The sequence below is a fragment of the Mus caroli genome, chromosome 1, assembly GCF_900094665.2.
Source record: "Mus caroli chromosome 1, CAROLI_EIJ_v1.1, whole genome shotgun sequence".
Classification (NCBI taxonomy): domain Eukaryota; kingdom Metazoa; phylum Chordata; class Mammalia; order Rodentia; family Muridae; genus Mus; species Mus caroli.
In genome coordinates, this window is record NC_034570.1 from 181,546,416 (window position 1) to 181,571,239 (window position 24,824).

The 24,824-nt window shown below is 41.3% G+C and overlaps 1 protein-coding gene across 3 annotated transcripts in view; it reads left to right on the top strand.

Moving 5' to 3' along the window:
* Lpgat1 (lysophosphatidylglycerol acyltransferase 1) overlaps nt 1-24,824 on the top strand; it is a 65,985-nt gene that overhangs the window by 16,803 nt on the left and 24,358 nt on the right. For all 3 annotated transcript variants that reach the window (XM_029480923.1, XM_021184016.1, XM_029480950.1), the window contains exons 3-5: nt 14,724-14,842; nt 20,903-20,998; nt 24,027-24,300. In XM_029480923.1, coding sequence (XP_029336783.1) covers nt 14,724-14,842; nt 20,903-20,998; nt 24,027-24,300 — 489 coding nt within the window. The remainder of the gene's footprint in view (nt 1-14,723; nt 14,843-20,902; nt 20,999-24,026; nt 24,301-24,824) is intronic.

Consider the following 24,824-nt stretch of genomic DNA (forward strand, 5'->3'; position numbering starts at 1 on the left):
AGCTCCTTGGGTACTTTCTCTAGCTCCTCCATTGGGGGCCCTGTGATCCATCCAATAGCTGACTGTGAGCATCCACTTCTGTGTTTGCTAGGCCCCGGGCCCTTTTTCTTATTGTCTATCTTGATTATGTGTGTGTGGTGTACATCGTGTATGTGTATGTGTGTGTGTTTGCATGTGTGTGTTTGCATGTGTGTGTGGAGCACATATGGAGGTCAGAGGATGAAGTCAGGTGTCTTTTTAGTTATTTTCTACTTTACTTACTGAGGCAGAGTCACCAGTTGAACCTGAAACTCAATGATTGAAGAGTCTAGCTAGCCAACTGTCCCGAAGATTCCCTGGTCTCTAACTCCCAAGAGTGCTAAGATTATATGTGGGCCACATACCTACCTAGTTCTTATGTGTGTTCTGGGGTACCTGAGCTCCTGTCTTCATGCTTGCATGGCAGCTCCCCAAACCTCACTATTTATTTACTTGTTCTCTCATCTTCTGGAAAGACTGTTCTTTTCCTAGAGTGAATGAACGTGGTATCCTATGAAAAATCAATTGACCATAGAGGTATAGATTTGTTTTTGGATTCTCAGTTCTGTTCTGTGGTTCTGCACTTAATATATGCCACTTTGCCTTGGCTGTGTAGTTAAGTTTGGAATGTTAAATAGGTTTCGTTGTTGGCTTTCTGTTGTTACTGGTTTTTGAAACAGGGTCTTACTATTGTGGAGTATTCACCAGAGAAGACTGCTTGGACATGGGTTTAAGCCAATGAAATGTCTGTATTAGCCTTTCTCAGGATGAGCTTTTAAGCATGTGCTCACACATGTGTGCACTACAGAAGCCAAAAATCAAGGTTAGTACATTTAGGGACTTTCCTAGAACTATGGAATTTGATGGGTTAGGTCTTTGTTTTCATTGTTGGTAAGTGGTGCTGTCTACCTGCTGAGTTTTGTAGCCGGAATGGCCCTTCCATCATGGTATCAGTTGTGTTAAGGTTTGGGGCCCTGTTACATTACTATATAACTTGCTGTCCAGGAACTCACTATATAGATCAGGCTGACCTTGAACTCAGAGATCCGCCTGCATCTGCCTCTTAAGTGTTGGGATGAAAAGTATGTACTAGCCACATGGATTTTAGTTATGTTTGGTTTGGGTTTGGTTTTCTGAGACAAGGTCTCACTATGTAACTCTGGCAGTCCTGGAAATATTTTAATTCTGTAATATGATCCTTCTGGATAATACATACTTATTATCCCAGCACTCAGGAGGCTGAGACTGAGCTATAGAATGTGACCCTGCCAAAAATAAAAACAAAAAGAAAGAAAGAAAAAAGCTTTTTTTCTTATGTATTAACTGTTTAGAAATCCTAATTTTAAAAATGTTTGCTGAGGCCAGGCATTAGTGGTACGTGCCTTTAATCCCAGTATTTGGGAGACATGCAGGTGGATCTCTGCAAGTTTGAGGCCAGCCTGTCCTACAGAGTGAGTTCCAGGACAGCCAGGGATACACAGAGAAATCCTATCTTGAACACCCCCTCACACACACACACACACCATTTGCTGAGTTATACTAGTGGGGTTTTTTTTTGGAATTAATGTACATAATTGGGTTAAATGACCCCTTCTTGTCTCCAGTGGGAAGGTGTTTACTAGTTATGTGTTTAACTAAGAGCTGTCTTGAGATGTTGCTGTTACTCTCATCAAACAGAACATGAGTTGTAAAAATGTCTCACATTATAACCCATTCCATGTTTATTCACTGTCTACTGCCAGTTAGCAACGATACCAACTAGTGAAATCCTGAAGAGTGGGATTAAATTTAACTTGTTATTATTGTGTATATGTGTGTGTGAGAAAGGGGGGAGGCATGTGTGGTCAGAGGACTTTTTTTTTTTTTTTTTTTTTTTTAAGGACAAGCAAACAAAGTTTATTGAGAAATAAAGAAATAGCTCCCTAAAGGCAATTGGGAATGCAAAAAGGAGTTGCCTCAGAGAACAACTGTGGGGTTGGCTCTCTCCTTTCATTTCTACATAGGCTCCAGGGATTTGAGTGCAAGTGGTCATGATCATGTGGCAAACACTTTTATCCACTAAACCAGCTTGCCAGCCTGGATTAGATTAAGTAATGTCTACTAAAAAGATTTTTGAGGGATGTGGTGGTTTGAATAGGAATGGGCCCCGTAGGCTCATGTGTTTGAATGCTTGGCCCATAGGGAGTGGCTCTGTTAGGGGGTGCCACTATTAGGACTTTGTGTAGTAAGTGTAGCCTTGATTGAGGAATTCTGTCACTGTGAGGGGTGGGCTTTGGGGCCTCATTCTCCAGCTAGGCCTAGTGTGGTATTCATTTCTGTTGCTTACAGATCAAGTTGTAGAACTGTCAGCTCCATGTCTGCCTGCATGCCACCATGCTTCCTGTCATGATGATAATTGACTAAATCTCTGAACTGTAAGCCGACCCCAATTCAGTGTTTTACTTTAATAAGATTTGCCATAGTGTCTCTTCACAGCAATAAAACCCTGACTAAGGATAGATTTTTGAGAATCAATTAGGGCTAATTTTGTGTTCAAGAAGTTTCCTTATTTATTTATTTATTTATTTATTTATTTATTTATTTATTTATTTGGAGAGGGAGCATAAATACAGTTCAGTAGGTAAGAGAGGTGGGGAGAATCTGGCTTTTTTTTTTTTTAAAGTTGAGTGGGTGGGGAGAGGTGGGGAAGATCCCTGAGGAATTAGGAGGGGAGAAAACATGATCAAAATACATTGAATGGAAAAAGTATTTTAATAAAAAATATAAAACAAGTTTTCGGAAAAGCAAAGGGCAGTGTACACATATCAAGCCATTGCATAGTTCCATCTTTGAAAGTTGATGGCTCAGTGGTTTAGAATACTTTCTGATTTCTACAAAAGAATGCACAGCTCAGCCGGGTGTGGTGGCGCACGCCTTTAATCCCAGCACTTGGAAGGCAGAGGCAGGTAGATTTTTGAGTTTGAGGCCAGCCTGGTCTACAAAGTGAGTTCCAGGACAGCCAAGGTTACACAGAAACCCAGTTTCGAAAAAAAAAAAAAAAAAAAAAAAAAAAAAAATGCACAGCTCACAGATGTCAATAACTCTTGGGCTCTGACCTTTTCAGGCACCATACACAGACATGTGTATTATGCATGTGAGCACAGCACTCAGATATACACTTAAAATAAATCTTAAAAAAATCAAGAGAAGGGTTAACTGGAAATACATTTATTTGGCAAAATGAGGTACATATTTATGAATACAGAACAAAGATATCATTAAGTAGATGTTGGCCCGTTGACACAGGAGAAAGGGTGTGTGTACAGGCAGGAAGTGTTTGTGTGTTTGAGTAAGGGGAAGCCCGGACAGTTGCATCATGGGAGAGGGAGCAGGGGTGGGAAGTTGGCCTTGAAGTGCCTCGAAGGATTTAGAGTTTAAGGGAATGATGAAATTGGATTCTTCCTTGTAATTCTATGCTCTGCTTGCTTTGTGGGAATGGATTAGAGAAATGAGAGAATGTGTGGGAGGGTGCGGGGCGCTCCAAGGGTTCTTCATAGCCAGGGAAGTGGAGTTGGAAACGTGAACTGGGGAGTTTTATAGGAGGGAAACTGTTAGAACCCAACAACATGGAGGGTAAGGTGGCTGGGTAGGTAACAAGGAAGCCCAGAGGAGGAGGACTTGAGAGGAAGGCTTAGAAACCTACTCAGAGTATAGCTGAAGCACATTAATGCGCATGGTGTGGATGTGGGTGTGCTTCTTGGAATTGAAAGGAAATCTGAGCCAGAGACTGAAGTTGGGAATTATCATGGTGTTCTAAGGTTGTGGAGCTGGGTCAAATCCCCTAGGCAGTGGTCCTCAACCTTTCTAGTGTTGTGACTGCTTCATACCGTTGCCCATGTTGCAGCGACACCCAACCATACGAGTATTCTCATTGCACCCTCATAACTGTAATTTTACCTCTGTTATGAATTGTAATGTAAATATGCGTGTTTTCTTGTGGTCCAAGGTGACGCCCATGAAACAGTCGGTCATTTGACACCCTCCCCCCACAAGGAGTTGCTACCCACAGTTTGAGACTTGCTAACCTAGAGAAACTAAGACCTAAGGGAGAAAGAGTCTGGGAGTAGACCTCAGGATGGACCGGGGCCTAGGGGCTGGGCCAGGGCTAGGAGAAAGGCAGCAAATGCAATGCCTACCTTGAGTGTCCAGGGCCCTCATCACAGTGCTGCAGTGTGGGGGGAGGGGCTGCTGAACACCTCTGTGGAGTTTCTGTTTGTGAGATGAGCCCTAACATCTTTTATTGCACTTGGCAGGAACAGTTTCATTGAGGTGGTAGAATTGGAGAGTATATTGGACTGTGTTAGAGAAGAGTGAGGGATGGAAGAGAAAATGCAAACAAGGAGTTTGGCTGTGAAGCAGTAGGTGGTGACAGCTGTAGAAGTGGGTTTTCAGGGACAAGAGAAGGCTCTTTTGGCTTCCTTCCTTCTTTCCTTCTTTCCTTCCTTCCTCTCTTTTTTCCATTTTAAAGCAGAAAATTCTATATTCCAACCCACCTTGGGTTATACCTGATAGAACAAGGCCATTTACTTCCTACAGCTATGTACTAAGGCACTAGCCTTGAAAGGTGACTGAGAGGATACTATCCATGCTCAGTACATGGGAAGCATGTACTGTTGGGCCTTGGTGGAGCTTTGTGATGTGGTCCTGCTCCAGACTGCAAAGTGGTAAAGCTCCTCTCCCGAGGCATGCTGCATCTCTTCAGATACCCTAACCCTAACCCTCCAGTACCTAATGTGCTTTCCCATTTGAAAATTTCCACTTGCCTCTGACCATCCCACACATTTCCTCCACCCAGTTTCCACTGTCACCTGCTTTTGAGCCTCTGTAACTGAGATTCCTAACCAGTGGGCTGAGTCTGCAGTGCACTGAGGGTCAGGATTCTGTGCCCACATCATCTGCACACAAAAGTAATGGCCTTGTAAGTGTGTGCTAGTGTTTCCTCAGTATTTGCAGCTCCTTTCTAATTCCTAAGAAACTGTTTGGGACTGGAGAGGTGGCTCACCAGTTATAAGCACTACTTGCTCTTCCAGAGGACTAGGGTGGGTGCAGTCCCCAGTACCCACATGCCTGTCTTTAACTCGGTTCCAAGATATCTAAAACCCTATTCTGACCTCCTAGGACATTAGGCACACATGTACATACACAGACAGGCAAAACACCCAAACACATAAAAAAGAAATAAAAAATTTCAAAGCATTACAGACTGAAGTTGCCCCCCCCCCGTCCCCTCCCTCTCTCTCTTTCTCTCTCTCTCTCTCTCTCTCTCTCTCTCTCTCTCTCTCTCTCTCTATGTGTGTTTCCTTTTTTTGTACAGGGCATTCAGAGCATGTACTCTACCAGCAAGCTAGGCTCTTAACCCTTGTTATGTGTAGTTTCATTTAGTAAGAGAAGAACTATTGACAGGTTTGTATATGTCTATGTGGTATAAATAGGTGAGTATGTTTCTGTTCATGAGATCATATGTATGTATATGTGTTCAGGTGCCCATGTACAAAAAAAAAAAAGGAAAAGAAAAGAAAAAGAAAAAAAGGAAAACCTAAACTGAGTTACATGCGAGATAGAAATACCTCAGCATACCTCAGTATTTGTAGTCCTCCTGTCCTCTTGAGTCCTCATGACCAGGAATACAACTAAGGGCAGCACTGGAAGCTAGAAAAACACTTCAAAACAGAGCCAGGATTAAGGCTAGAAAAGTCCTGGTTGCTGGAGTCAGCCTGAAGGAGGAGCAAGTTGAGACCTTCTGTGCCCATCCACACCATTCTGCCCCATACAACACCCTGTCTTGTAGCTCCCACAGGCCCACTGCTGCTAGCCACAGAGCTGCCAGTCTAGTCCCATCACTGCCAGTTCCTCAGAGTCCTTTCCCATCGTGAGCACAATTGCTGACTGCCACTCAGTTCATTGTTCCTTGGTGCCACTATAACCTGTCCCCTTGCCTTCCCCTGGCTACACTGAAATCACCAAAATACTGGAGGCCTTCCAGGGACTCTGGGCCACTGCTTCAACACCCTAGTTCCAAGACAGATGGCATAGGATGGAAATGACATGGCAGATAACATGTCAGGCTGTTTCTGAATCTAGCCCGGGTCTCCCATAGACTGGACAAGTTTATACTCCACAGGGGCCCAACTCAGTGGTTTCTGCCTCTTGTCTAAGTAGATCCTTCAGCCAACTGGAGATAGTAACTCCAGTTCGCACCTGTCCCCCTCCAGAGGTTACCTGTACCCCAGCCAGGCTAGCCATTTACTCAGTGTGTAGCAGAGGATGATCCAGACCCTCCTGCATCTACTTCCCAAGGGCTGACTACAGATCTAGACCACAACAACCATCTCCTCTGATTCTTGTTCACACTCTGTACCCAGGCTGGACTGAGTCATCACAGTTGTAAGCTACCAGTGGGCTTGCTCCTTCTTAGTTTTAGTTCTCTCTTTAAGTCAGTCAGATGATGCTAGTGTGAAAAATCATCTTTGAGGAAGTCTTTCTGGGAACCTGTAGCTTGCTCTATTGTGGACTGGCAATCCACCAAATTAGTACAGCTAACCTCTGGATTATCTTTCCCACTTTCCTCGGAAGCCACCAGATTGGTTCAGAGGGCTTTTCAAAATTTGAATAGAATATTGTGGAGATATGTGTGACTCCCAACCTGTCCTCCCTGTTGCTTCTTTCTGTCTGCTTTATGACAGCATCTTGCTCTGTATCCCAGGCTGGCCTTGAACTATTGATTGTCCGGTGTCCGCCCTAATCTGAACTTCTAGTACTATCTGCATGTACCACTACTCCCAGCTCTCCCTTTTCTCATAAGCACCCCTCGTTTGATGACATTTCCTTACCAGTCTGCCATCCTACCTTATTTCTCCACTTACTTTTGTTTGCATGTTTGTCTGACTGACTGTGCACCATGTGCATACAGTACCCTCAGAGGGGTATCAGATCTACTAGAAATAGAGTTCTAGAATTGTGAATTGTCATGCAGGTGCTGAGAATTGAAGTCAGGTCCTCTGGAAGAGCAGCCAGTGCTGTTAACTGCTAGCCATCTCTCCAGCCTGGGTTAATGAGTTACCTGCTGCTTTTCCACAGCTGCCATGGATGGGCATATTCGTTTTTGTGTCGTGTTTGTCCGGGTGACTTTTTACCTTAGGAAAGTACAGTAGGGTCTGGAAAGTACAGTAGGGTCTGCCTGTAACCTGGAATGCTGAAAACGTGGTTGGTTAATAATGATTCTATCTTAGTTAGGGTTTCTATTGCTGTAATGAAATAACATAACCAAAACAGTAAAAGGGAGGATAAGATTTATTTGGCTTACACTTCCATATTGCTGTTCATCACCAAAGGAAGTCAGAACCGAAACTCAAACAGTTCAGGGACCTGGAGGCAAGAGCTGATGCAGAGGTCATGGAGGAGTCCTGCTTACTGGCTTGTTCATCCTGCTTTCTTATAAAACCCAGGACCACCAGCCCAGAAATGGCACCACTGATCACTAATTGAGAAAATGCCGTACAGTTGGATCTCATGGAGGCATTTCTTCTATTGAGGTTACTTCCTCTCTCTTGGCTCTATCTTGTGTCAAGTTGACATACAAAACAAGCCAGTACAGATTCCAAAAATGATGTATCCAATTATCTTAGTGGAACAATCAATTATACTTCATTAATTTTTACAACATGTTTGAATATTATTAATGACTAACATACAGGGTGGTAAAAGACTGTGCAATATCAGTGTCCTAGTTGATGTTTGTTAACCTGACACAAACTTAGACATATCTTGGAAAATGAAATCTTAATTGAGAAAATGCTTCCGTAAGACTGGCCTGTAGGGTATTGTCTTAATTAATGACCGATGTGGGATGGCCCAGCTCATTGTTGGATATGTTACCCCTGCAAGTTCAGGGGCTGGAGAGATGGCACAGCAGGTAAGAACACTGGCTACTCTTCCAGGGGGACTTGGACTTGGGTTTGAATCCCCACGTGGTGGCTCCTAGTCATCTGTAACTTGAGTCATATGTAACACACACACAGAAGAAGAAGAAGGAGAAGAAGAGAAAGAAAGAAAGAAAGCAAGCAAGCAAGCAAGCAAACTGGGAAAGCCAGAGCATCATTCTTCCATGCTTTCTGCTTCACTTTCAGGGCCTTGAGTTCCTGCCCTGACCTCCATCAACAGTGGAGTAAGGTCCTAAGCTGAAATTTCTTTCTTGTCATTTCACTTTTGTCATGGTGTTTGCCATAGCAGCAAGGGGACAGGTCTACTCTCCATGCTAATTCCTTTTTGCTGGTCAGAACAATGGCTTCAGAGTCACTGTTTTGTTTTGTTTTGGTTTTTCTGGCATTTTGTTGTTGTTTCTTGGGATCTTGCTATAAAATCAAGTATGCATGTGGTAGGAGATAGGGTTAATCTTCAGTTTTGTTCTTTTATTTTTTAATTTTATTGGTTATTTTATTTATTTACATGTCAAATGTTATCCCCGTTCCCAGTTTCCCCTCCACAAGTCCCCTATTCCCTCCCCCTGCCTCGATGAGGGTGCTCCCCCCACTCCTGCCTCAATGCCCTAGCAGTCCCCTACCCTGGATCATTGAGCCTCAACAGGACTAAGGGGCTCCCCTCCCAGTGATGTCTGATAAGGCCATTGTCTGCTACATATCCAACTAGAGCCATGGGTCTCTCCATGAGTACTCTTTGGTTGGTAGTTTAGTCCCTGGGAGGTTTTGTTCTTAAAACTAAACAATTTTCTGTCCAATTTTTTTGTTCAGTTAACCTTAATTTTCTTTGACAACAGTGGGCTGTCTTAGTCACTATTCTTTAGCTGAAAAAAAAACCAAAAAACAAAAAACATGACCAAGGTGACTCTTATGAAAGAAAGCATTTACCTGGTTTATCTGGGGCTTACAGTGTAGGGGGCTAGTCCATTCTCATGACAGCAGGGAGCATAGCAGAAAATGTACTGGGGAAGTAGCTAAGAGTTTTACATCCCAATCTGCAGACAGCAGAAAGAGAGCAGACTGGGTCTAATTTTGAGACCTCAGAGCCCACCCCATGCGATACACTTCCTTGAAGCATTGTTTAAAATTACAAAAATGATCTGGGCAGGGATGGCATACATCTTTAATCCCAGCACTGGGAGGTAGAGGCAGGTGGATTTCTGAGTTTCAGGCCAGCCTGGTTTACACAAAGAAATCCCATCTCAAAAAAACAAAACTTATAAAAAGTGTATTCTTTCTAGTTCTGGAGGTCAGAAGTCTGGAATCAGGGTATCAACAGAGCTGTTTTCTCTGGAGCCTCAAGACTTGAGAGGAAGCACATACCTCCTCTGCATCTAGTTGCTGGTGGCTGCCCACCTTCCAGCTAGTGCCTAAGACAGGTGTGTGTGTGCACCCGTGGGTGTGCGCTCAAAGGAATGCTAGTTACAGGGCTGGAGAGTTGGCTCAGCAGTTAAGAGAACTTGTATTCTTACAAATGATCTAGGTTTGGTTCCTAACACTCATGGCCATCTATAACTCCAGTTACAGGGCATTTGATCCCCTCTCCCACTTCTGACTGCTACAGGCACCAGCCAAGCATATGCTGCACATACATGACTGCACGTAAAACACTCATGTACATGAATAAGCCTAAGAAAAACAATGCTAGGCATATTGGATTTAGGTTTAATGCCCACTCTTATCCATTGTGGCCTCATCTTAATATAATGGGCAGTTTCAGAGTGAATATGGAATTTGGGGAACAGTAAAACTCAGAGAAGAGTTATCCATCCAAGGGGTCTGAAGAGATGGCTGTCAGTGAAGTGCCTACTGAGCAGGTATGAGGATCAGAGTTCATGGGAACCTAAGCTGAAGTATAAAGACTTTAGCTCCCATGTAAAGCTGGGTATGGCTGCATGCATCTGGTAGCTCATCTGGGGAGGAGAAAACAGGCCTACTAAACAGCCAGCCTAGCCAATTGATGAGCCTCCAGGTTCAGTGATACGCCCTCTCCCAGAATACAAAATAGAGAACCATTGAGGAATACACAGACTTTGGTCTTTGGTCGCCTCACGTGTGCAAACTTACACAAATGTGTACAGACTCATACACCATCCATATACATATACACCATCTGAATTCATCTAAATGGTGATATTTAAACAACAGTACTTACTGATTTATTTATATTATATAAAAGTGACTGACAATACATTTTATCTAAAACTTATTGGTTATACCACATGCCTGCATTTCTATTGTGTGGGCCAAGATACCTGTTTTCCACTCATCTGACTGAAAATAAATTAAAGGAATTGTTGGTGCTGAAACACCTATTTATATGTAATATACATTTGTATAGATGTTGGACTAAAAAACTTAAGATTATGGTTTAGCCCATATTTATAAGACTAATGATTTTTAAAACCATTTACCTTATCATAATATTTGAAATGTTTTATTTTATACCTATAACACCTAGCAGCACCCGATACTGATGTACTGAATAAAAGAGGAATGAAAGAGGATTGTGTGTTTCCATTGACATGTTGTCATTAGAACATTGCAAATCTATTCACTTCCCCTCCAGAAACCCAGGCAGCAATGTTCTCCATAGTGTGCTGTAGGCTTTTTGTTTGTTTTTTTTAACAGTACGTCATTCCATGTTAGATCTAATCTGGTGGTGTAGGAGTCCATTGTGTCGATAAAGCATGACTCATATAACTGGTTTCTTTTTTAAAAGATTAAAACTGTGGTAAAAGTACATGTAATACTTATGTATGTTCAGTTTTAATCTTCATGTATGTATGTATGTATGTATGCATGTATGTATACATGCCATTTGTATGCCTGCTGTCCACAGAAGTCAAAAGAGGGTGTTGGGTCCCCTGAAAATGAAATTACAGCCAGTTTCTGGGCATCATGTAGACGCTGTGAACCAAACTGAGATCCTCTGCAAGGACAGCAAGTGCTCTTAACCATTGAGCCCCCGTCTGAGCTACTTTAGAGAGTACACTTCAGGGCTGTTGAGCTGTCTCCGGGGGTAAGGCCTCTATATAGTAGAAGGAGAGAACTGATTCCCACCAGTTTTTCCTGACCTCCACGTGCACGGCATGGTACGTGTGTGTGCACACACATTTTAAGTAAATATATAAATAGTTTTTAAAAGGAAAAGAAAAGCCAAAGAGTATGCTTCAGTGTTATTAAATGTATTCACATTGTTGTACAACCAAATCTCCATAATTTTTTGTTTTGCAAAACTGAAACTGTATAATTGGCTCTCCATATCTGTAGGTTCTCTGTCTCCAAGTTCAGTCAACTTTTTTCTTTTCATTATTTCCCAAACAGTGCAATAGTATAGTATTTACATAGCATTCGTATGGCTTATATATCACGTTGTCTAGTAATTACTTAGAGCATATGGGAGGATACATGTAAGTTGTATGCAAGTACAACATCACTTTTTATGATGAACTGAAATACCTACAGATTTCAGAACCCTTCTGCAACCAATCTACAATAGATAAGGAGGGTTGACTGTGACCATAAAGAACAATTTCTCATTGGCTCAGCCCGTAGCAACCACAGGTCTGCTTTCTGTTTCTATGGATTTGGGCTAGCCTCAGCTTTTTTTTTTTTTTTTTTNAAAATTTTTTTTTTTTTTTTTTTTGGTTTTACGAGACAGGGTTTCTCTGTATAGCCCTGGCTGTCCTGGAGCTCACTTTGTAGACCAGGCTGGCCTTGAACTCAGAAATCCGCCTGCCTCTGCCTCCCGAGTGCTGGGATTAAAGGCGTGCGCCACCACTGCCCGGCTCCAAAGCAACTCTTAACAAGAGAAAGCACTTAATTGGAGGAGTGCTTACAATTTTAGCAGTTTAGTCCATTTTCATAATGGTAGGGAAAATGGTAGCATATATATGGTACATATATATGGTACTGGAGCAGTAACTTGAGAGCTACAGCTACATCTTAACATCTTAATCCAGAGAGAGAGAGAGATTGAGAGAGAGAGAGAGAGAGTATGAGAGAGTGTGAGAGAGAGAGTATGAGAGAGTGTGAGAGAGAGTGAGTGTGAGAGTGAGAGAGATACTGGGCCTGGCATAGCCCAGGCGTTTGAAACCTTAAAGCCTGTCCTCCAACAAAGCCACACCTTCCTTATCCTTTAATCTTTCTCAAATACTGTCACTCCCTGATGATGATTGAAACATTAAAATATATGAGTCTATGGGGCCATTCTTACTCAGACCTCCAAACACATAAGGTTTGGTTTGTGTGCTTGTTTGATTACTTTTTAAAGAGTGCCACCCAAGGAGATGGCTCAGTAGATAAAGCTCACTTGCTGGTCAGGCATGAGGACTCGAGTTCAGATCTCTCGAACCTGTGCAAAAAGCCAGACTGATGTGACTGCTGCCTGGAATCCCAGGATCAGCGAGCAAAAACAGAGGCTCCATGGAACAAGATGTCTGTTGGACTGGCTGGAATTAGAGAGCTCCAGATTCAGGGAGAGACCATAGCTCCGTAAATAAAGTAAATAGGGGTCAAGTCTCTCTGTCTCTGTCTCTGTCTGTCTGTCTGTCTCTCACACACCAGACATATACATACACACATGCACGTACATAGATAGATAGATAGATAGATAGATATAGATATATATAGATATACATTCATGCAAATAATGTGTACCTACATCTACTTCCCCTAGTAATGTGTCAGCTATTGAATATGATCAGTACAGTGAGCATGCCACCAGAGTTGAGCCGGCACTGGACTGCTGCTGCAGTTTGGAAGAGGCTGGGTCTCTGGGGTTCATCATCTTCTAATGTAGCTCCTGTAGTGCATTAATTTAAATTTTTTAAGTAAAAACATTTAATCATAAACACTAATCTATTTTTATATGAATGATAGCATCTAATAGAGTAACTGCAACATCTTAATTCAGTGGGTACCACAACTTGGTATGTGCTGACCCTGTTGGAAATCTCTTTAGCATGGAATTTTAAGATTGCTGATATGAAAGGAAAGATGCTTTCCTTGAACTTGTATGAAGAAGTCCTTCACACTAAGAAGATTGCGTGTCCTGGGGTAACAGGAAGGAGTGAGTGTAAGAGAGGAGTGCCAGGAGTATGAAGAGGATGCCTCAGGCCTCTTCATCCTGTATCACCCAGGGGCGTGGCCCACAGCAGGTGTGAGGTCCTTGTAATTAAGGTGATGAAAGTGAGCAGTCAGCCTCTGGTTGTTTACAGACGTCTCTGTAAAGTCCTGACGGTTGAAAACTCATGTTCAATTTCTTTTCTTTTCTACCTTTCCTTAGAATGTACAAGTACATTTTGGATGCAGTGATTTTCTACCCAGAGATTTTTAACTAATTTAATTTGCTTTCTTCCTTTAAAATGAAAATATATAATTTTGAGATATTCTGATATTTTCTTATACAGTAAAATGAAAGAGTTTAGAAGTTATCTCCTAAAGATGACTGGTATGTATAGTCTGGAATTCAATGTATTAAGTAACATGCAACTTTATTCCTTCAGTTGATTCAAAGATATAGTAGAAAAACAAACCTGAACTCCAGGGCTGGGGACTGCGGTGCAGTGGTAATGCACTCCTTAACATGTATAAAACTTGGGTTCTAATACCAGGGCCTTAAAGCATCTCTAATTTTCCTTTAATGCCTGATGGGAGGGTTTTTTTTCCTTTCATACACTAAATAAGAAAGCAGTTCCTCAATGGAAGACAGCTGGGTGTTCCCTAAACTCCAATGCTGTTTACTTGGAGATAGCCTCAAATCTCATGGGTCAAGGAATCAGTTAATCTCCAAGATTGATTGCCTGCCCCCACAGATGCCAGTCACAGTTGTTTCTAGCCCATGTTTCTGACTGGTTGCTCTAAATTAGGGTCCCACAACTCTCTTGTCAGGGTCAGTTAATTTGCTCAAATGGCTCACAGAACTCAGGACAGTTTATTATAGAGGATATTACAAAGGATACAGATGAAAAGATACACAGGGCAAGTTCTGGGGAAAGAGCATAGAGCTCTCTCGGAATTCCCATGTCCAGCTCTCAGAGCTGGATCCTTCTGCAACTATAAAGAGACTTTATTACACCAGAGGTTAACAAGATGGGTGGTAAAACCCCATGAGGCCTGTCTGTGCAGCATTCCAAGACTTCTTCGGAAGTCAAACAAGGAACGCTGGGAAAGGTGTGGAAGATTGAGTGCTTCCACGAGCAGCCACAGACTGCTATGTTTTAGTTTCTGTCACTTGCCCTCAGGATGTAGGTTCTGAGTGAGAGACTTCAGCACAATAACTAACATATATATATACCATAATTGCACAATTGGTACAACAGTTTAGGGGAATTTGTTAGTAGAGAATTCTGAATTCTTTCCCATGATGTCTTTATATCATAATTTTCTAATCTATTTTCCTGTTGGTAAACATCTAAGTTGTAATAGCTATATTATACCTATATTTTTAATTATTTATACAATATAGGATAAATTTAAAATATGATCATTGTATATTTTAATGGGTATGTTGGAACTCTAAAATGTTGTCAACATTGTGACTTTTATAGGAAAGAAACCTAGTTTCAAACTTAGAAAAATGTTAACAAGGAGACATCATTAGTGTATACTATTTTTTTCTAATAAAAGGTCTCTAGCCACAGAAACATCTTTAAATGACAACTTTGAAATGTTTTATTCTTGCAGTGATGGAATGGGGGGAAGATATTAAAGCAATCGCTAAAGATGAAGCAGTGATGTTGGTGAACCACCAGGCAACTGGAGATGTGTGTACATTGATGATGTGCCTACAGGACAAAGGACCGGTAAGCATTCTCAGGATATCCTGCAGGGATGCACGTAAAGCATTGATTAAAATATCTCACTCTTCTCATAGTATCAGTATAGATTTCATATAATTCTTGGTCACCCCAGGAAGGGAATTTTAAGACTTTAAAAGATAAATTACTAAATTTTGAATGTCTGGTTTTGATAAGCCAGTGTTTGAACTGTTGATTTTGTATAATTTATATTGATAATTAAAACTAATAAATCAAATAGTTTTAAAATGTTTGCCTTCGGGCTGGTGAGATGGCTCAGTGGGTAAGAGCACTGACTGCTCTTCTGAAGGTCCTGAGTTCAAATCCCAGCAACCATATGGTGGCTCACAACCACTTATAATGCCCTCTTCTGGCTCATCTGAAGACAGCTACAGAGTACTTATGTATAATAATAAACAAATCTTTAAAAAAAATGTTTGTGTTCAAGAAACTATTATCTGAGAAGGTAAGGAAGTTATGTTCCTAGAAAACTACATTAATAGTTTACAAATTATTGGAGTTTGTATTTGAACCTATAGTAAGTAAACAAAACAGTCGATGTTCATTGATTGCTTAATAGTCATGAGTGACTGTAAGAACTAAAGACTTAGTGGATGTGGTGTCACGCACCTTCAGTCCCAGCACAAGGTAGGCAGAAGCAGGTGGATCTCTGTGAGTTTGAAGCCAGCTTGGTCTACAGAGTGAGCTTCAGGACAGCCAGGGCTATGTAGAGAGATCCTATCTCAAAAAACAAAACAACAACAATAAAGAAGTAATAGTTCAATCTCTCTCTCTCTCTCTCTCTCTCTCTCTCTCTCTCTCTCTTTCTCTCTCTCCAGAAGGTAGCTGTTTTTATCATGTGAGAGATGAGATCAGAGCAGTATGTAAATTCAAAATGAAAAGCCTGTATTTGAGGGTGAGCTCACCATGTACCTGGTAGACAATGCAGCTTCAGAAGAGAGAACACATAGACTTGACCTTTAAGGTTAGGTAGGATCTAGTTAGGCTGCCTCTGGTGAAATGGTTTTTGCAAAACCTGAGGTAAGAATCACTGTAAGGTCTTTATTGGGTTTAAAGAATTTTGAATCACCAGGTAAAGCCAGAAAATAAGGTAAAATTAAAAGAAACTATGTTTAGTTATTGCATAATATGTCTTTCCTCTGAAAGGCAGTGATATAATCTTACTGAAAAGCAGTGTTATAATCTTACTGGAATGTGAAATAAATGTAATCCTTCCTTATAATCAGAATCTCAAATCAGTAAAAGAAAAAAATAACACTGCTGTGTAGATGTGTTTGCTCTTACAATAAAACATACTGTTTTCTCTTAAATTCATGATGTTAAAATTGTGTGGGTAGTTAAAAATACAAATCCTGTTTGACTTTCTGTAAAAGCAAGCAACCAATTAGCCAACATTCTTTGGTCTCACTAATAATGGTAATTATACTTATAACAGTTATTTTGAAAGAATGCAATGTGCTTAAATGGTCTTAAGTCTCAAAGAATGATGCACATGATCAGTATAGAATGTGCTTGTGTTCCAGTGCTAGTTTGTTGAGGATGATAGCTGAACATAGATAGCCATGTGGACCAAAGAAGGGTTGGTTTGTTGACTTTTGAAAGATTTAATTTAATTTTACTTATTTGTATATCTGTGTGTCTGTGTGAATGTATGCCACATGTGCATGGGTGCCTGTGGATTCCAGAAGATTGTGTCTGATCCCTGGAGCTAGAGTTACTGACAGCCATGAGTCATCTGATAAAGGTGTTAGGAATTAACTCTGGTCCTCTATAAGAACAGCAAGTGCTCTTAACCATTGAGCCATCTCTCCAGCCCTTCCTGAGTAATTTTGTATAATTCTCTGATATTCTCAAATAATTTGAAATCTAGGCACATTTTAAAACTGACTTTACAAGAGATAAATTAACTATAAGATAGAAGAATTATAATTTTCTTCTTTATAAGTATGAGTCAATATTAGTTTCTGTTGACATGTAGGAATATTTACTGAACTAATTACTTACTCCATAGTCATTCAAAGGTAAAAGGCTCTTGTCAAATTGTATACCAGTTTAAAAAGACCTCTTTGGGCTGATGTAATGTTTCACTGAGTAAAGACATTTGCTACCAAACCCTATGACTTGAGCTGAGTTCAGTCCCCAGAACCCCACATGAAAAAAAGAGAACCGACTCCTAAGAATTGTACTTTGACACACACACACACACACACACACACACACACACACACACAGAAGGTAGAAGGGGCGGGAAGGGAGAGAGAACAAGAGAATATGGTGTGTGGCCAGCAAGGCTCTGCGATTCTCTTCTCTATACCTCCCTATACTGGGATCATAAAGAGCCTCTGCACTTGGCTTTTACATGAGTGCTGAGAACCAAACTCAAGTCCTCATGGTTGCACGGTGTCCTAGTCACTGTTCTGCTGCGGTGAAGAGACACCATGGTCAGGGCAACTTTTACGAGAGAAAACATTTAATTGGGGCTGTCTTACATTTCAGAGGTTTAGTCCAGTATCATGGTGGGAGGCACGATGGCATGCAGGCAGGCACTGGAGCAGTCGCTGAGAGTTACATCCTCAACCATAAGCAGAGAAAGAAAGCTGGGCCCTGCATGAGCTTTTGAAACCTCAAAGCACAGGCCCAGTGGCTTACTGCCTTCAACAAGGCCACACCTCCTAATCCTTCTAATCCTCTCAGTAATGTGATCATTTTCTGGTGACTAAGCATTCAGATAGAAGAGCCTATGGGGCAGGGTCCATTCTTATTCAAACTACCACGTACAGCGTTCTGGCTGGTTTTGTGTGTCAACTTGACCCAGGCTAGAGTCATCAGAGAGGAAGGAGCTTCAGGTGAGGAAATGCCTCCATGAGATCCAGCTGTAAGGCATTTTCTCAATTAGTGATCAAGGGGGAAAGGCCCCTTGTGGGTGGTGCCATCCCTGGGCTGGTGCTCTAAGAGAGCAAGCTGAGCAAGCCAGTACCTGTCCATGGCCTCTGTATCTGCTCTTGCCTCCAGAATCCTGCCCTGTTTGAGTTCCTGTCCTGACTTCCTTCAATAATGAAAAGTAATATAGAACTGTAATCCAAAGAAACCCCTTCCTCCCCACTTTGCTTTAGGTCATGGTGTTGCATGGCAGCAATAGACAAGGAACCCTGACTAAAACAAGTGGCAAGTGAGCCGTCTCGTCAGTCTTTATTCATATATATATATATATAATTTTTAATCTTTTAAGCAATCCAGCCTACTAAAGATGATGGTTGTTTCCCTGAAAAGTTAAGGCAAGAACTGTGTTCTTTGGGCTTTCACATTGCCTTTATAAAAGCAGATGGTGAGTGTCAGCATCTAGTTTTTTTCTTTATATGTAAGTTCACAAAATTTAATACTCGGAGTTATTTATTTATATCTGTCATTTTCTAAGAGGTCAAGGGTAGAGTTCATTACATTCTTAATTGAGACTGTAGCCTTCATTTTATTTAAGATTTAATGAAAGGAATGCTTATTTCCTTAGCAGGAAAGAACAATTAAGCAGTTCATTAATTAGATACTGTTTATATTTAATTTAAAATTTTAAATTTGCTGCAAACAAAGTCTTTTCAATATGAGAATTAACTTGTCAGCAGTGAATAATGTTGGGGCTTTTTTTGTGGTTAAAGACTAAGGCATCTTAAATATAATGCTAGCAGAGAGTATGCACTTGAACAAACAAATTGCGACATTTCTATTACATTATTTTATAAATATTTTTAATGATTTTGTTTTATTAGTCCAGTGAAATTTTACAAGTTATAAGAATTACCAGAGACCTCCTTTAGATAGAGGGAGAATATTTGAACTCTGCAAAAATTCCTTCCCAGGAGAGACATAAGTAACATTTACCCCTCCCTATAAGGTCTCAATAACAAACAGAAGCATGATTCCACAAGAGCTCATTCTGGGGAGCCAATGAGCTTTTGGAGCATCCGTATAGAACATAAGTGGGGGGTTTTATAAAGGGCTAAGGCTGCTTCCCAAATAAGGCACTTCTAAAAAGCCTCTATCCAGTAGGGCTGGGGTCTTCCTGGTAGCCACATAGATGGAAGCCTCCTCCCCTAGTCTTCCTGGCCTATATACTCTTACCCTTCCCATGGCCACTTGCAATTAAGGAGGGAATCCTTGAGTCCAAATTTAATAAGCTAATTCAGCTTCATTTTTTTTCTGTATACTTATGGACTTAGGGTTCTAAAGCTAGGAATCAAGATTTATAATTTTTTACATAAAGCCTATTAGTAACTACTGAATTTGTAGAAACAACATTAGATTTAAAATATTTACAACACTGAATGGACTTAGCATGCTGGAGAGATAGATAGATAGATAGATAGATAGATAGATAGATAGATAGTCAGACAGATATAGAGATAAATAGATATAGATATATATGGATATATCTCCAGCCTGCTAAGTCCATTTTTATATATACACACATGTAATTATGTAAATGCACTCACTATTCATATGGAATTCTCAAAAGTATAATATATATATATATATATATATATAGTCAGTAATTCAAAATGTGTTTAGATGAGCTGGGTATGGGTGTTGTGTGCCTTTAATTCCCCAGCACTGAGGAAGCAATGGCAGGCATTTATCTCTGAGTTGGAGGCCAGCCTGACCTACAAAGTGAGTTCCAGGGCAGCCAGGACTGTTACACAGAGATCCCCGTCACAAACCCCCCTGGTGGGGCAGGAAGGAAGTTTGAATGATTATGGAGACTTGGCTAGAGTGTAGTGTAAAAGTAATTTTTATTCTGTTGTAATTGTCATCTCTGAGGCTTACTGCTTCAGTCTGCTGACCTAGGGCTAATCCTGGAAGTTTCTAGCCTCCATACAATCTTGTCTAGGCCTAGAATATTTTTTTTTGGGGGGGGGGGGTTCGAGACAGGGTTTCTCTGTGTAGCTCTGGCTGTCCTGGAACTCACTCTGTAGACCAGGCTGGCCTTGAACTCAGAAATCCGCCTGCCTCTGCCTCCCAAGTGCTGGGATTAAAGGCGTGCACCACCATGCCCGGCTTAGAATATTTTTAAGCATAGAGACTTCCCACAGAATAATCCACCGTTTTGGCTCTTTCTGAACTTTGGCTAGCTAGTTCAAGTCAGCTGTTATGGCTCAGACTCCACTCCAAGATGACGGATTCAATCTGGCTTTTCTCTCAGCTTCTCCTGAATTGCTCTGCTTGGCCTTGTACTAACTTTGGTAATATATTCTAATATTCTGGCTCCTTCTCATTATTTGTCTTTACCAATGTCTAGCTCTGTCTCTCTCTGTAACATGTCTTTTTGTAAAACTACCTCCTCCTTTCTCTGCACTGCTCCTTAAATAGCTTCCCTTTCCTCTCCCCATGAGAAGTGGACATATCCTATTATGGTGGTTTGCGTATGGTTGACCCAGGGAGTGACACTGTTAGGAGGTGTGGCCTTATTGGAGTAATTGTATCACTGTGGAGGTGGGCGTTGAGACCCTCCTCCTAGCTACCTGGAAGACAACAGTCTTCTCCTGTTTGCTTTCATAACAAGATGCAGAACTCTCAGCTCCTCTAGTACCATGTCTGCCTGGGCGCTGCCATGTCTGCCTTGATGATAATGGATTGAACCTCTGTATCTGTAAGCCAGTCCCAGTTAAATGTCCTTCATAAGAGTTGACTTGGTCATGGTGTCTCTTCACAGCAGTAAAACCAAACTAAGACACCTATTCTATCAAATCTTTCTTTGATTCTTCACTTTGTCTGCCACTTAATTACACATCACTTTCAAACATGGCTGCTTCCTTCTTCAAACTAACTTTACCTTCATTGTTTGGTCATAAAGGTGTGTACTAAAAGTGTGTTTATATTCTAGCCAGAGGGATTAAAGGTAGGTGTTCATGCTGAGCCACACCACAACTAGAAACAGCTTTTTTCAGTAAATAACACAATCTTCGGGTTCATAGTGTGATCAAATACCCTGCAACAGTGTAGCAAGTTTTGTGTCTCTGACACTAAATTAATCATGTCTGCATTTAAATATTTCAGGTTGTCGCTCAGATGATGTGGCTGATGGATCATATTTTCAAGTATACAAACTTTGGAATCGTTTCTCTTATTCATGGAGACTTCTTTATAAGACAGGTAAGTGGCGAACATTGTTCTTTCAATGTTCAGACATTCAAAGTGATTGATTATGTTGATTATGAAAAAGTGGTATGACAAACTCGTTGGCTAAGTAAACCCTGTTCTCCAGTCTTGGCTCCTCCTTTGAATCTTTGTTCTGTAAACAATCATTTAAATCTCACTTGAAATATACATGATCAAGCACCTGCCACACTCCTGCTATTCAAATCATTAGCTGAGTGGATTGGGCAAATTAAATGTTTATTTTCACAAGAGAACAGTAGATGGTCTCCCTCAAAAAGTTGTGGGAATCACGTGAAGTTAAACTCATAGAGCACTCGGAACAATACCTGCTCCCTGCAGCATTTTACCATGAGCACACTGTCACTGTCTAACTTCTGTAGTTACTGTTATTTGAAGTACCTTGTTATGAGGTAAGAAGATATTGTAGTTTCCAGTAGAGAGGCTATTAATATAAGTAAACAATCATAGGAAGTGATGAGGGAATTCATAGAAACACAAATAAGTATATCAGATTTCTGTAGATCCAGAAAATGTTGAGGAGAATATAATGTTTGGTATATGGATCAAATGCCTGGAGATGAGTTGGGAAGGGATGTAAGCTCAAGGAATAGTGTCTCATAGGCAAGAGAATAGTCAGCTCTGCATGGCCGCACTCTCACTTCCACTGAGTATCACACACTTCCTCTTTCCACGCAGGGAGATAGCATACGTAAGCATGTCTGTGGATGGCAGGGCCATGGTTACTTGATGTTCATGTATTTAACAACTTTAATCTTGATTGTATGGTCCTGTGCACAAAAGGTCTTCATGAACACCTGATCGGTCAAATGAACCTTGTTCTGAGGAACCACAGATTAAGACTTAGGAAGTAGAAAGCCCAGAAGCAAGCAACAGAAAGATCAGCAGCTAAGGAGGGAGGGTCCAGTGGGAAAGCTAGCCAATCCTCTTAGATGGTGAAGTCTGAGGAAATGACTGGTGTAGGGTAATGTAACCTTTGATGTTGATGGTACATTCTCAGTGTGCTCTGAAGTGTAAAAATGAAAAAGTATGTACTCAAATCTTTTCATTTAATGGCAGTCAAGGTTTTGAATCCATACAGACTGTTTCAGAGTAACTGAAAATTAATTTCTAAAAGAGCAACATTTTTCCTTCAGAGATTAGGAGTAAAGATTCTATAACATGAGAATGAATGGTCTAGAAAAGATGTTAACGTAGTCAAATGTATTGGTGCACACCTGTGTTCCTAGCACTTTGACAAAAGTGGGAGGTTGGGAGTTCAAAGTCATTCTACAGAGCGAATTCAAGGCCAGCCTGGGACATGTGAAACTCTCTCTCAAAAGAAAGGACAAGGTGGCTTTTGGTTTTTTTCTTTTGTTTGTTTATTTTTCAATACAGGGTTTCTCTGTATAATAGCCCTGGCTATCCTGGAACTTGCTTTGTAGACCAGGCTAGCCTCACTTAGAGATCTGCTTGCCTCTGCTTCCTAAGTGCTGGGATTAAAGGTATGGGTCACCACACCTTGCTAAATTGTACGTTTTAATCATAATATTAATAAGCTAGTTTTAAAAGTTTTTTTTTTAATTTGTGATACATTTTATCTGAAGACTGGAAGCACACTTACTTTAAGGAGCTTTGTGACTGGGCTGCCTGGCCTGCATTGACAGGACGGAGGCTTCTCATGCTAGCTGGAGGTTGGGGCCTTCAGCAGCTTTATCTGGCTGACTGTTTTCAGCCTCCATGTCATCCTTTCTCACAACTAAGATCCAGTCCATGCCCTTGTCCCGTCTGCTTCCAGGGATTTCCCTGTATGTAACTGTTCCTCATGCATACAGGTAGCTTGAGCATCATCAGGCTTCTGTTGGCTATTGCAGTATTTCCCCAACTTACCCCACTGGCTTTTTTTTTTTTTCTTTTTTCTCATTACAGAAATCAGTAAAACTTGGCTGCTGTATAGAAAAGAGTTGGGTTTACATATGGTATAAGTAAAATTATGGCATTTCCAGCAATTTTTCGTTTAAGGCTTAGCCCTGGTAGCTGGAGAGCTAGTTTAATTCTTATCCTTAATGCTCCTTTAGAGGACCTGGAAGTGGTTCCCGGAACTTAAATCAGTATGCTCACAAGTACTTATGACTCTAGTTGCAGGAGATCCAACACCCTCTGCCTCCCTGAGCATTTGTTGGCAAGTGGTGTACATAAGTGGAACACAGGCTACTGTGTGCACATGCACACACAGTGGTGTACATAAGTGGAGCACAGGCATACACATGCACTTTTTTAAAATTAAAAAACAAAACAGAACTAAACAGATCTCAGCACCATGTCTAAGGCCCTTCCTGTTGGGCTCCTCTGCTTTTTGTCACCTACCACTGTCATCTCCACGTCGACCAGGGCGCTGCTCTTGTATGTTTGTAAGGCATAGTCTTACTGTGCAGTCCTGGTTTGAAACTCATTAGGTGAACCAGCTAGTCTTGAACTCATAGAGATCCACCTATCTCTGCCTACTGGATGTGTGCTCCCACTCCAGGCCCCAGCATGTCAAGCATCTCCAGAGTGGCCTGTATCTTTTTTGACTCTTGGAGTACTCTGCCCTTCATCTCTGTGGCTTACTCCCTCATGTTATCTAGTAGGTCAACTGTCACCTCCTGGCTTTGATCACTTGCCTTGCTCACCCTGATCCTTTTCACCCCTCTTATAACTTCTTCCTAAAACCTATCACCCGTGGGGTTTACCCTCCACATTCAGCCCTCCTCATGGGCTCTCCTGTTGACGCCCTTGTTTCTGGGGTGGGGACTGTAATTGGTCGCACAGTGTGGCCACCAAACTGCGGAGTTGCTTCTCCTCCTTTGTATAAGCTTGAACAGCTCCTCCCCCTTTACCACTCCACTCAAAAAGAGAAATAGCTCAGGAAAACACTGTTCTTTCTATCCTATAACTACATGACAGTTTTTGAAGCAGTTGTTTCTTATTGATCTTGGGATGTTTTACTCTCCAGCTGTCCTTACTGTGTGTGTATGCCTTCCAGGGAAGAGCCTATCGTGACCAACAGCTGCTGGTTCTCAAGAAGCACCTTGAACATAATTACAGGAGCAGAGATCGAAAATGGATTGTTTTGTTTCCTGAAGGGGGCTTCCTCAGGAAGAGGAGAGAAACAAGCCAGGCCTTTGCCAAGAAAAATAACTTGCCATTTCTTACACATGTCACTTTGCCAAGGTTTGGGGCAACAAACATTATTTTGAAGGCACTTGTAGCGCGGCAGGAAAATGGAAGCCCAGCAGGAGGAGACGCTAGAGGCTTAGGTAGGGTGCTTTACCATTGCTTGTCCTGTTTGAACTGAAATGTTTTCTAGAGTTCTAAATCTTTTGGTTTGGTTTGGTTTGGTTTGGTTTGGTTTTTTGTTTGTTTAGTTGGCTTGGGGTTTTGAGAGAGGATCTCTTTATGTAGTCGTGGGCTGTCCTGGAACTATAGAAACCAGGCTGGTCCCAAACTCAAACAGATGTGCCTGCCTCTGCCTTCTGAGTGTTGAGATTAAAGTTTTACACCACCTAGCCTGGCTCAATTCTTTTGAAAAAACTTTTGACAATTAGAATTGACAGTCAGGGAGAAAATGAAGTTATAATCTCTTCAGATTTCCCTTTAAAGTAGTCAATAGTCACAATAATGCATGAAAATAAATCATAATAATTCAATAAAATAATTACAAGTGTGTAGTCAGAGATGACTTTCCTACCTGTCTGTTCTTCCCTGGGACGGTTTCTGCCACTAATGATGCAAGTTACTGTACAAGGCTTTCTTTGCTTCTAATAGACAACAAAGTTAATGT